The 14451-nt window shown below is 38.9% G+C and overlaps 1 protein-coding gene across 1 annotated transcript; it reads right to left on the bottom strand.

Annotated features, from left to right (window-relative positions):
• Positions 1-778: 778 nt before the first annotated feature.
• LOC134344958 (coordinator of PRMT5 and differentiation stimulator-like) lies at positions 779-13573 on the bottom strand. The gene is made up of 4 exons (XM_063045091.1): positions 13395-13573; positions 10499-10601; positions 5942-6202; positions 779-2214 (listed from the first exon to the last, which is right to left on the bottom strand). The coding sequence occupies exons 1-4, from the start codon at positions 13440-13442 to the stop codon at positions 2048-2050; spliced, it is 579 nt and encodes a 192-aa protein (XP_062901161.1). The 5' UTR covers positions 13443-13573; the 3' UTR covers positions 779-2047.
• Positions 13574-14451: the final 878 nt, after the last annotated feature.

Below are 14451 nucleotides of genomic sequence, written 5' to 3'. Positions count from 1 at the left end.
GATTCAGGTTCAATAATGACCCTGAGTACATTACTTCCAGATGTTTGTTTCTTTCCCAAAGACATGCAAGCTGGTTGGTTAACTGAATTGGTAACTTGCTTCTAATGCATGGGTGAGTAGGGGGAAGTTGATGAGAATGTTGAGATTAGTGTAAATAGATTGTTGATAGCACAGACTGGTGGACTGAAGGATCAATTTTCATGCTGCATCCCTCTATGATGAACTGTATGTACATGGTGGGTGGGAGTAGTTATAAGGACAATGCAGCTACCAATGTATATTGCAGCAGTAAGATCTGTGAGAGATTCAGCGGGAATGAACACTTTAAAAAGTATACATGCTAAAGAAGTCAAAAGAAAGTCTGCAGTTATTAAGCAGCACAAAAGACACTAATTTCATGGGGAAAAACCTGAGGCTTGCTGGTCAGCAGAGTTATGCAAACTAAACCAACTGACTGGACCAAACAACAGGAATTCTGCAGATGCTGGAAATTCAAGCAACACACATAAAAGTTGACGAAGGGTCTCGGCCTGAAACGTCGACTGCACCTCTTCCTAGAGATGCTGCCTGGCCTGCTGCGTTCACCAGCAACTTTTATGTGTGTGACATGACCAAATGTTTTTTAAAATGTTCCAACAAAATTCTCCTCCTGGAGTCTTCAATTGTTTACTAAGACAAGTTCCTTGGACAGCCGTCAGTAATTGCCTGTGATAATTTTTCATTAGTTTGGTCTGACTGGTGAGAAATTACATGTGATGTCAGACCTAAAAATAAACCACTTCTATCATGAATTATTGAAGGAGAAACTGGTCAAGACTTCAAATAATAATTAAATCTAGTATATTACATTGCAATTTCTGAATAAACAAAAGTTTCAGTCAACTCATTCAAATTGGTTTAATAATACCTTCCTCAAAAATAATTTCCTCTAATTTCCTCCAAATTAGAAAAGTCCTGTAGCGGTTACATTAAAACAAACCACTGAGACACCAAGCCAGGAGATCGACACTGTATGGCACACTTTGAAATAACCAAGTTCCAAAGTAGGAATCCTTTATTACAAAGCCAAAGATGAACGATCTTGTAGTGATGAAAAAACTAATGAAACAAAATTAGCAATTTAACGTTCAAATTAGCGAAGTAACAAAATTAACACTTGAACTAACATATTTAAGCGAAGTCAGCAATCCAATTAGCATTCCAATAACTTCCCAATTAGCCTAAGTGGTTGAACTAAATTAGTATTCTACACATATTTAAGTGTACTAATAATAGTCAACAAAAAGAATAATTCTCCATGGCTTACCACTCCTCAACTAAATGACTTAACGAAATAAGAATACATAACTGTATCCGTTTACTTCTACCATGCCCCAACCTACATGACAGAAAAAAGATACATGGCTCCAATGGACAGAAAATAGATACATGGTTCCTGCAGTTTCTGTACAAAACTTGACAAACTATGACAAAGGAACATTTTTCTGATGTCACAGAAGTTATAACCATGGTTCAGAAATATGCAATTTCTTCTGCATTGGAAACCCAAAAAACGCCATTATAAGCAACATTTGCCATCTGCTCAACTAACTGACAGATTAGTATGCTTGCACAGAATGAAACATTTCAAGCATGGTGGGATTCAAAATACTTTAACAAAATGCCATTAAAAACAACTCTGATAACTAAAGAAATGTGCATGCCATTCATTTATTCCTTTTGCTAATTTTACATTCCTTCTGAGTAAAATAGCTAAATACTCCAGGCTCCATTATGACTGTATACAATCTTAAAATATTTTTCTTTACATTTATCAAAATAATTCCCCAAAAAAACAAAAAAAGCATACTACAATAATGAAGGCTTTGAATTTCCTTTAAGTTCTGCAACCTGGAACTGAACTATGTCAATGAAAAGCAAAAGAAAGGTGCAGCTCAGGAGACACTTTCCATTACAAAGTACAGTTAGGTCAAAAAATTAAAGAAAATAACTTGGAAATAGAAACTGCTATTCATCGCTTCTTCCCTCAGGATGTGACTTTCCAACTTTATTCATCAGCATCATCAAATTGTCCCTGCACAATGGGAATTTCTACAACATTTGTTCTTGATGAAGGAGCATGATCATGGCTTGGGTTGTACATTTCATCATCCTGCCAAACAAGTGGTCCTTCACAACAACTTTTTCTATAGATTATTTCTACGTCATCTTCATCTGGAAGAAAACACAACAGTTAAGAGACTGTGTAACATTTATGGTGTAGGAATCAAATGAAATGCCTTAATGTGACCCAAGACAGATAGTCAAAATTATTCACTTTAGGAAAGCAATCAACTTCTACAGTAGTCTGATAGTCTGTAAGTATAGTGTCTACAAATGGCAATTTTACACAAGTATTCTGAAATGTCAAACTCAATGAGGTAAAATTAAAAATGAGACCTTTTTCTTTGAATAGCCTTTGATATTTCTTTTGACCTTGAATATATCAGGAAATAAATTACAGTACACATAACACATCATCACATTCTGTAGAAAGAAAAGTTAACATTACTGCTTGAAGACTGTCATGAGAACTGTTTTGATTCATGTGCAGTTTTTAAAGAAAATATTTTCATCTACAATCAGCATTCTTAAATAGGCAAACATAGAAGGCGATTAAAAAAAATCCTACAAACACCAAAATCAATGAATCCTTCTGCTCGGGGTGTTGGATTCAGTTAATAAAACTCCCACCTATAGCTTTCAAAGAAAATGCTGCACAAGTTACTGAGGATTACCTAGAGAAAATGAAGTCCAGCAGAAATCTTATTTAGATGCTTAAGATTTAAAAGGGTATACACACATTGAATTTTAAATTGCTTGATAATCAGACTTGGCAGACTCAGTACTGGTACCACAGCAATAAACCCAAAGAAAGATAGATAAAGAAGAAATTTGATTCTGCTACTACACAGTATAAAGTGAATGTATCATACTGTGTGAAAGCACATACTACATACAAAGTTAAGGGAAGTTACAGTATATTTATACAAACTGGAAAACATGGTAGTACTTTAGGACTTTCTAAATAGACCACTTGCAACTTAAACGATCTTTGACTTGAAATGTTTATCTATTTTTCCCAGTACAGATGCTGCCCTGACCTGATGTATTTGCAATTTTGGTTTAATTAACATTTTTGTGCAATGCGCTGCTCTCCATAGTCTAGCCCTTAAATTAATGCAATTCCTCAAATTCCATCTTCAGAGGCAAAGTTTGCAGGTACATAAAGAATGGCAATTGAGTTAACTTAGCTTTAGGAATGAATTTTGTTGCAAAAGTAATCATTTGCTGCTACGTTATTTTTTAAAAATCACTTTTTATTTTCTTACATAGTGTAAGTACACTTCTCTGGCTTTGTCACCGAGCCTTTTTGTTTCTAGTCAATAGAATACTCGCTTATCTTACCATCTATTTGATTTGCTGACTAGAATGACAAACACATGCAAGCACACCAAAACTGCACACAATCTTTAATAGTTACAGGAATGGTCTTTGCTCTCCACCTTATTTTTGTCCACTCACACCATCCCCAGAACTTTTTCCAATTATTAGTCAGAGGAGACATCTAACATAGTCTTTCCACTACTGGAAACAAATTCCCATTAGAGTCTAATACCAACTGCAGTAAACCTCTTCTAAACTTTAAGGCCATTCTAAATATGCATTTAGAAATGGGAACAAAATTTGAGCCGAGGCACAGGATTATTGAAAAGCACAGTGGGAATCTGAAGGAAAACACAAAAAACCGGGAACACTAGACACTTCAGACAGCATCTCTGGAGAAAGAAACAGAACATCCACCCATCACCTTCCAGCTTTTGTCACTGTTTCCACCCCCATCTGCCTATTACCGCTCCTCTCCTGGATCCACCTATTACTTGCTAGCTTTTGCTTCATCCTTTTTTACTCCGGCAACCTCACCTCTATTGTTTAATCCAGAGGAATATTTCCGTCCGTGGATGCTACCTAATCCACTATGTTTCTCCAACATCTTAGGTTTTGCTCCAGATTTCAACATCTGCAGTCTATTGTCTCATGTAGACTATTAACTGTTTTCTCTCCATAGATGTTGCTCAGATCTTTCCAGTATTTTCTACTTTTACTTCTGATCAATGGTTCATAAAATACAACAGTACAGCACAGTACAAACTCTTCAGCCCATGTCATGCCGACCTTTCAACTTACTCCAAAATCATTTGAACACTTCTTTTCCACAGCCTTTCATTTTTTTGTCCATGTGCCTATCTAAACATCTCTTAAATGTCCCTAATGTATCTGCCTCTACCACTTTGTAAAACATTTGCCTCTGACATCTCCCCTATACTTTCCTTCAATCACCTCAAAACCACACCTTTTCGTATTAGCAATTGCCACTCTGGGAAAAAGGTGCTGGCTGCTCACTTTATTTGTGCCTCTTATCATTTTGAACGACTGAGGAGACAACTATTGTTTCCTCCCATCTTTCTTCATTCCAAAAGGAAAAGCCTCAAGTCTCTCAACCTTCCCTTATATGACATGTTCTCTAATCCAGGCAGCATCCTGGTAAATCTCCTTTGCAATCTCTCTAGAGTTCATTCAGGTTTTTAGCATAACTTCCAATGCATTTGTAGTGTACAGTTAGGCTTATGAGTACCAAGGATCACAACTGTATTTCCACCTGTAAAACATTCACCCCAATTTGTTGCCCACTTCATATCCATTTTGTAAAAATGGACAAATGGCTTGTTAGTTTCCTCCATGCACCTTTAATGTTTTTTTGATCCCATTGATTACAATGCTCCAATTTCAAACATCACAGAAACCTGAACTTCTCTCCCAACTCTAACGCACTTTCAAATTTCAACTCCTGAAATGAACACGAATGCAATCAGTCTGTCTCCCTGGCTGTTACATCCTTTCCAAGATTCCATCATAAATCTGGAGCTTGCATGAAGCTATAGCCAAATTAACTCATTCTTATAAATTAATTTTGTAAGTGCAGGTGTTTCATTAACTAGATTTGACTTACACCACTGATCTTGCCAATCACAAGTTTATAAAGAAGTTTAAGATTAAATTTCAATAATGCTTATTAAGTGTAAGAAATGCAGAATGAAAGTGATTTCCAAACGTACATGGTCCAGACTAATTCACTTTTCGGTAAAATGCAAGCATTTCATCATTTATGCTTACTGAGATTGTTCATACAGAAAATTAGATTAACTTTAAATATATTAGTCAGTGTTGGCATTTAATCTACAGTCAGTCAGATCCTTCCTGCTTTTGTTTTAAAATATCCAAAAATGTGTCTACATTTGATGAAAATAAAATTAAGCTGCAGATTTACCTATCTGAGTAATTCTGACAGAAAGGAGTCCATACTAACCTTTTAAACTAATCTCCATTTTATTCTCAGCTCCTGAAACTCCACCATTCTCCAACATACAAGGGGCAATTTAAATTCTCAATTCATTTACTAGCATATCTTTTACATGGAGCACTTGGGGGAAATCCATGGTGTTAGAGAGTAAACATGCAATCTGCACCCCCCCCCCCACCTTGGGAGAAGAGGACTGAACCTGGGTGAGATAGTACCTCTGAGCTCTCCAGTATGACATCTTCAGTTTGACTGAGAATCCTCTTCTCTCACCAACCCATTCTATTTAACATTGCGCAGATTTTTAAAAAATTGGTAATATTAAAAAGTCTAATAGCTCACAATAACTGAAAGCCAATTTATCTTCCAATTTCTATAAACCCATTTATTGCACAAAACACAAGCCAGCTATCTATGCACCCGTTACCCTAAACAAAAACGTTGGCCCAGGTTAAACATGCAACTATGTAGAAGCAATTTTCAATAACTACAGAATACTGTGGAATAGCTAACCAATGACTGAGCCCTTCACAAATACATTACCGTAGGGACAAGCTTCATTAAGCTCTTTCTCCCAGTCCTCTTTCTCAGAAAATAGTTCAACACCCATTCCAGACAAACAAGTGGCCTCTGGAGTTGAAGAAATGTCATAGTCACTTAGGACACCGTCCGAATAGTCACGATCATCAGCTTCATCATCTTCTAGTTCATTTTCATCTTCTGTGCTGGAGAGAGAGGTGTTCTGTAGCTCCAAATGTTGTGAATCTGAAACAAGGGTACCATCTTGGTCCTTTCTTATTTGATCTATTTAAAAAAGTTAAAATACTGCACGTTTGAAATCAACAGGTCTTTTTTCATATTTTTAGTGTAGAGGCATTTACAACAATGAACTTTCAATTCATGTAAGATTATGTGCATTCAAATCCAGTTTGAAGAAAGACAGTGATAATTGATGGTATTGTAATCACCTTAAATGAAGGCAGTTTAGGTATTGTCAAACAGTTTTCTGAAACCATTAACAGATTATAACTTTTCAACTGTTCAGTTTTAACTGACATTAAATTACTAATGCTATTCATAAGTACAGTTCTGGCCACTTAGAAGGACAAACTCTTTGGAGAGGGCACTGAAGAGATTCGCTAAATTACACCTATCAATGGAAGGTGGGATTATTTTTAGGCTGAATTGAAATTTATTGATGTGTTTATAATTAAGGGTTCAAATTTTAATTTAGTCAAGTGTAAGATGATGCATTTGGAAAGATCAGTACAGCAAGATTTACACAGTAATTTTTTTTAAAAGGCTGACAACACATTTCAAAGCACATAAACTTAAGCAGACTGATACGTACCATTAGCGCCAAGAGCAAGAAAATATTCTATAAATATAAGTGGTTAGGATTTGGAATGCTCTGTCCAAAGATTTATTGAAACTTTCAGATGAAAACTAGATATACTGTAGTAACATGTAAGAGTATGGAAGTACTGTCACAAGCTTAGTAAATGACCTGTTTCTGTTTTGAATGATCCTGACTTACTGAGCTCCTCTAGTATTTTGTGTGCATTGTTCAAGATATCCAGTATCTATAGAATCTCTCGTGTTTATGATTCTAAGATTGGTGTAGTATAGACAAGAGTGCGCAACAATAAAAATCAAGTCTTCATTTTCAGTCACAGAAATAAATAATGCAGGGAGCAGATCCTGAAAACAGTTAAAATTGAGAACAATGTCCTAGTGTGATATTAATGTTATGATAGCTTCCCCATTACTTAAAAAAAAATCTACCCTCCAAAACCAATCAGCTTGCTGAGCCTCGATAGGTGGAATGGCAAAAATGGAAGCACAAAACACTGAGGTGGCAGTAGATGGCTATCATGGCTCTAATCTCTCATACTGTTGTTAAAATTAGACCTTTTCCCAGGGAAGGAGTTTGTTATTCTGGTTAGATGCTCACTTCTTAATCAGTCAAGGGTCAGTAATTCAGGTTTTGGTGCTAATTAGTATATTTAGTTACAGTCAAACATTGTACACTCCAGATGACCTGTTTACTTTTTGCACCTTGTGTGTAATAGCTCAAACAAGAAATGGCCATTAATTATAATTCCTTTATTTATATGTCCTGAGGTTAAGCTGATGGCACTAAGTGCTTAATGACAGGAAGGGAAAGGGACATAAAGGCAGACTTGTATTTCTTCAATTGTCTTCACAATCTTAAATTATCCCGAAGTGAATTACAGTCAATGATATCCTCTGACACACAGTCATTGCTTTAATGTAGGAAGTGCACAATGGGTTAAACAAATTACTGATAAGCATTTGCAAATGCAATGGGAGTGTTCAATATAATTTGGCTTGTTGATGAAATAGATTCTGCACTGTTTTGACAATATGCATTTGTATCTTTTAAAAAAGCAGGAAACAAACTGAAGGTTGGAGGCACAGAAGAGGGACTGCAAGATCGGATCATTAAGAACATAAAACGTTCCATGCACTTACCACTATGTAAAGAAACTAACTCTGATAACTTGCACACGCAAACATGAGGAAATCTGCAGATGCTGGAAATTCAAGCAACACACACAAAATGCTGGTGGAACGCAGCAGGCCAGGCAGCATCTATAGGAAGAAGTACAGTCGACGTTTTGGGCCAAGACCCTTCGTCAGGACTAACTGAAAGAAGAGATTTAAAAGTAGGAGGGGGACATCCTAAATGATAGAAGACAGGGGAGGGATGAAGCTAAGAGCTGGAATGTTGATTGGCAAAAGGGATACAAGGCTGGAGAAAGGAGAGGATCATAGAACGGGAGGCCTAAGGAGAAAGAAAGGGGGAGGGGAGCACCAGAGGAGGATGGAGAGCAGGCAAGGAGTGATTGTGAGAGGGACAGAGAGAGAAAAGAGAGAAAAAAAAGGGAAAAAATAATAAATAAATAAGGGATGGGGTAAGAAGGGGAGGAGGGGCATTAACAGAAGTCAATGTTCATACCATTAGGTTGGAGGCTACCCAGACGGAATACAAGGTGTTGTTCCTCCAACCTGAGTGTGGCTTCATCTTGACAGTAGAGGAGGCTATGGATAGGCACATCAGAATGGGAATGGGACGTGGAATTAAAATGTGTGGCCACTGGGAGATCCTGCTTTCTCTGGCGGACAGATAACTTACCTACACTTTCCTCCAATCACCATACAAGTATGTCCTCTCATATTGGCCACTGTCACCCTGAGAATAAGGCAATGGCTCTCCAATCTATCTATACCTTGTCATCTTATACGCTGTCTTAACCACCCTATCACATTGTGCAGCAATTTTGAGGGATCTGTGGACTTAGACCCCAAGATCCCTCTGTTCCTCTATATTGCCAAGAATCCTGCCATTAACCCTGTATTGTCTTCAAGTTTGACATTCCAAAGTGCATCACTTCACACTTTTCCGAATTAAACTCCATCTCAGCCCAGCTCTGCATCCTGTCAATGTCCCGTTGTAGTCTACTGCAACCTTCAACACTATCCACAAGACTAGCAACCTTATCATCTGCAAACTTACTAACCATCGCATCTAAGAATAAAGTTCCTAGAACAAATCACTGCAGGGCACTACTAACCATAGACCTCCAGGTAAAATACGCTCCATCTACAAGCACCTTCTGCTTTCCATGGGCAAGCCACTTCTGAATCCAATGCCTCCTGACTTTATGAATAAGCCTACTATAGCAAACCTCGTTGAACATCTTACTAAAATCTAAGTACACCATTTATTCAATGCTCTATCTTCACCTTGTTTTGTCACTTCCTCGAAAAAGTCAAGCAAGCTCATAAGGCATGACCTGCCACCCTCAAAGCCATGCTAACAATTCCTAATCAGCCATGCTTCTCTAAATGCTCACTAATCCTGTCTCCAAGGACCCTCTCCAATAGTTTGCACAACTAACGCAAGACTCACTGGTCTATAATTCCCAGGATTAACTCGAATACCTTTCTTGAACAAAGAAACAAATTTTCCATCTTCCAATATTACTGAAGTTCAATCATTCAATCAGACACCAATATGGTTTTACTTGTCCACACAGACATTATGCATCATTTAACAGAATAAATCCCAGACTGCATTAATGTCCCTCTGGAAGACATCACTGAATTTTTACTTGAGAAACAAATGGTATTATTTTTACTTTAAATTTACTAGAACTATATTGAGCTTTCCTCCTTAAAACAGTTGAATAATATTTTCCCCTACTGAATGATCAGAGAGCCTAAAGCCACCTCATGTGCAGATATCAGTAAAATTGTTCCCTTTCATTTTGTAATGATGTCAGGTTCCCCACAGGTACATTTTCAGTCTGTATTCCAGACGTTCCTAGTAGTTTAAAATGTTGCCTGCCTTGAATTTTCTTTGTAGCATTTCCCTCAGGTAACTCAGTTTTATGGCTTTGAGGTTTTACTTTTTAGACACTAACTTGCATAAGCATCTGTGAAGATTGGGGTTCAGGAATAGTAAACTAAATAATTTTGTAACACTGGAGATAGATCGTTCTAGCAGTAGTTTTGTTTTTGCAGAGTTAAGTTGGTGTGGAGGGACAGAGGAGATGTGTTCTCTCACACACCTGTTTGGAAGTGCACAAAATGCCATTTAACTACCAGCGAATTAGCTTTAAAATGCTCAAAACACTTAATATACTTGTATCACAACAGCAGGGGCAGTAAGCTCAGAATCTTGGTAAAGCACCAATATTTCCAAATGTTTTAACATCCCAATGTACATCACAGGAATTAAATTCCTAGCTCACTATATTATTGTAAGCTTACTCTATCTACACTTTATAAGGCTTATAAAACAGATTAGTGAATTCATGCCTAGGATTGCTTTCATTTTTCAATTTGTTTTTCACCTTTTCTAGTTTTCAATAATGACTGCCAAATTTCTAACACTTGTTTCACAGGGGAATTAAATTTTGTTCAATTTCACTGACAGGAAAATTCTAATCAAGTTCTAAAGAATAAATCTTTGCAAATGATAAACACTTCTGCAACACTATATAAAATGAGCTTTAGATTATGGCAAACTCGACAGCAAACAGCTTTGCTCAATGAAAATGTTAAACATACCTTTTCTATGCTGCCATATAGGTCTTTTATTTCCCTCCCAAACTGGTGTAATGGCCAACTGTTCAAGTTCTTGCCTTAACCTGTTAGTCTTTTCAATGGAAATCTACAAAGCAAAAATAGGTTTTAAGAACATACACAAGGATATAAAAAAATTACAACCTATCAGAGCTCAGCTCTAACCTATACCGAAATCCACCTCCTATCTTGCTCTGCAGATTACCCAGCACATCTGTTTAATGCAGTGGTATTTCTTTTTAAATGAATAACAAAAAAAGTCACAGATGTTGGAAATCTGAAATCTGAAATAAAATCAAAGAAAAGTGTTTGGCAAGTCAGGCAGCATCTGTGGAAAGATAGAGTTGATGTTTCAGGCAGAAAACCTATTTCTGCTGAATATTTCAAACATTTTCTGTTTTATATTATGTTTCCGTGTTGTCACTTGCTGCTATTTTACATAGGACAGACCACAGTTTATCAATGAACAGTATTCCCTGTCAGATTCCACAGTGCCTCCTGTAAGCAATGTGCATTTCTACAACATGCTGCAAGAAATCCCCAGACCCCGTGCAACGTTTTAGACAAGCGATTAAAAGCTTAATTAAGGAAAAACTTTTTTTTTTAAATGGGGTTTAGAAAGACACGTCCAGAATTTAACACATAAGACAGCTGAAAACAACGCCACTGGGGTGGGCAAAGTAAACATGGATACAGCAGGAAGAGAACAAGGCCACCATTCAGGCCACGGTCCCTTCTCATCACTACCGTCAGGAAGGAGGTACAGCAGCCTTAGGTCCCACACCACCATGTTGTAACATTTCATCCATCAGACTCCTGAACAGCGTGGATAATTTCACACAGAACTAATCACTGAACACAACCTGTGAACTCACTTTCAAGGACTCTACAACTCATGTTCTTAGTATTACTTATTTGCACAGTTTGTCTTCTTTTGCACCTTGGCTGATTGTCCATCCTTGTGTGAAGTTTTTCATTGAATTTATTATATTTCTTTGTTTTACTGTGAATGTCTACAAGAAAATGATTCTAAGGTAGGGTGAGTTACATGAATTTTGATAATTTACTTGGAGTTCTGAAAATGAAAAATCAAAGAGCCTCCACAAGATTTTCAAGGAGATTATGAAAGTGGGAAGAATGAAATTGCCAAGAAAAGATGAACAATTTAAATTTGATAGTGTAGAAGCCAAGTGGTATTGCTAGATTTTGAGAATTGTTCAGAATTCTGGAATTCTTAGCCTAAAACAACAGCACAAGAATAGCAACAGATCAGATGTGCCAGAGAAACAAAGTCACATCGAGACAGCATTAAATAATCTGGGATAAGGCAAAGGAAGAAACAACCACAAGCTATTTCCAGCTGGACATGAACAAAGCTGCTGAGCAAGCTGGCCTTGGACACCTGAAAAATGCACAAATGCATTGTAGTTTCAGTTGCTGGACTGATGTCCTCAAAAAGATACTAAAGGGAAAACAAGCACATGAGAATGTCTTAGAAGTTCAGAAAGGTCACATTTAAAACAGTATTAAAATAAACAGCGAAATAAAAACTTATTATAGGAATACTCCAGATTTAAAGGGATTGCCACTACATGATTTAGACCAGGGGTCCCCAAACCCCTCAGTTAATAGCAAGGCTCCATGGCATAAAAAAGGTTGGGAGCCCCAGATTTAGAACATTACAGTTTGGAAACCACTGGATGAGACACATGAAGGGCCATGACCCGAAACATCCCAATTCCTTCCACAGATGCTGCTCGACCCACTGAGTTCCCCCAGCACTTTGTGTTGCTCCAGATTCCGGCAACTGCAGTCTCCTGTGTGTCCAAGAACTGATGATGTCTCAGGGCACCATACCTTCTTCAGAATATCATTGCTGCCATCTGACACCCACCTGAGATCACACCATCACCAGGCTCCCTCTCTTTGGGAACATCGAGAGGGGGACTAATCGCAAGAGACCTCATGCTGATTCCCCAAAAGGCAACCTGGTTCCTACAACCCAGTCCCCACTAAACCAAGCAGTATCAAGGCATGCAATTCATCGTAGCATAGCCACCATTATCTGGCTATGCTGCCCCAATTATGATTCCCTTGTCTTCGTGTTCCTCCTGGCACTTAACCCTGCAAGCGAGAAAAGTACTGCCTGTGCTGTTTCACCTCTCCCCTCATCAGCAGTCCTGCCAGGTGAGGCAACACTTCACCTGCAAGTCTGTCAGGGTTATCTACTGTATCTGATGCTCCTGGTGTGGCCTCTTCTACATCGCTGACATCCAATGTAGATTGGGGGCGTGCTTTGTCAAGAACATTCACTCTGTCCACCAAAACAGGTGTGATTTCCTGGTTGCTGCCCATTTTAATTCTACTTCCCAATCTGCCATGTTGGCCCATGGCCTCCTCTACTGCCATGAAGAGGCCACTCTCAGGTTGAAGGAGCAACACCATGTATTTTATCTGGGTAGCCTCCAAACTTATGGCTTAAATATTGATTTCTCTAACATCTGGTATTCTCTCTCTACCCCCCCCCCCCAACCCTCTGCCTTCTCTTTTTACATTCCCCATTCCAGCTCTCCTCTTACCCTGTCTCTGCTCTTCATCTGCCCATCACCTCCCTCTGGTACCCTTCCTCCTTCCTCTTTTCCCATGGTCCACTCTCCTCTCCAATCATTCCTTCTTCAGTCTTTTAGCTCTTCCACCTATCTTCCCCACGCATCTACCTACCTACCTTCCCCCTCAGCTGGTTCCACCTATCGCTTGCAAGCTTGCACTCCTTCCCCTCTCCCATCTTCTTATTCTGACTTCTTGCCCCCATCAGTCCTGATAAAGAGCCTCTGCACGAAACGTATAGATAGTTTACTCCCCTCCAAAGATGCAGCCTGACCTCCAGAGTTCCTCCAGAATTTTGCATACTGCTCTGTACTTCCAGCATCTGCAGGGATGCACAGAGGATACACAGGGTAAATAAAAACTGTCGACAAATCTTCCCCTCTGACCAACTTCACTGTGCCTAAGTCGTACGCCAATGCAGTCGGCAGACACCAGCGCTACACGAGTTCAACCACTCCGTCCATCGTGTTGTACCATCTGCGGCTGCGCAGTTCGCAATGAGCGCTCACTCTGGATAGAAGGGACAGCCAATCGGGCGCTGGCTCACCCCACCGTTTCAGGCACGTGCCGACATATCGCTCTTTACGCGCCTCTGTATTATTGACTATTGATTGGCGAGACTTGAGGGGGTGGCACTGATTGGTCAATTGGATAGACAGATGGCTGTGGCTTCAGGGGGTGGCACTGATTGGTCAGTTGGTTAACCAGGTGGCTGTGGCTTGAGGGGCGGCATTGATTGGTCAGTTGGATACACAAGCCAGGTGGCTGTGGCTTGAAGGAGTGGCATTGATTGGTCAGTTGAATAGACAGGTGGCCATGGCTGGAAGGAGATAGGATGCACTAGCCAACCCAGTAAGGTATTTTGTGTAGCTTGATGAACATTATTCTGGACAAGTCCGCATATTGAACACGTTAGGACTTTTGCGATGCCGGCCTAGCAGATTTTATGAGTGCAACACATTTTAATTCATGTTTTAAAATAGTACACAACGTTATAATAAATTTGCCAGTGTGCAGATAGTTTTACAATAACGTGTGGCAAACATCACCTGGTCAAACAGATGCCAAATGATTAGGACTTCCGAATACAGGTCATTCCTGAGTTATGAAAGCCTGAGGTATAGACACCCATAAATAAGAGAAAATCTGCAGATGCTGGAAATCCGAGCAACACACACAAAATGCTGGAGGAATTCAGCAAGCCAGGCAGCATCTATGGAAAAAAAGTACGGTCGACTTTTCGGGCTGAAACCCTTCGGCAGGACACCCATACATGCCAGTCAATTTCCACGACATTCAATTTTTAAAAATCTGACGTAAGTAGACTATGA

This window comes from Mobula hypostoma, chromosome 4 (assembly GCF_963921235.1).
Source record: "Mobula hypostoma chromosome 4, sMobHyp1.1, whole genome shotgun sequence".
Classification (NCBI taxonomy): domain Eukaryota; kingdom Metazoa; phylum Chordata; class Chondrichthyes; order Myliobatiformes; family Myliobatidae; genus Mobula; species Mobula hypostoma.
This window is presented reverse-complemented; position numbering and strand designations above follow the sequence as displayed.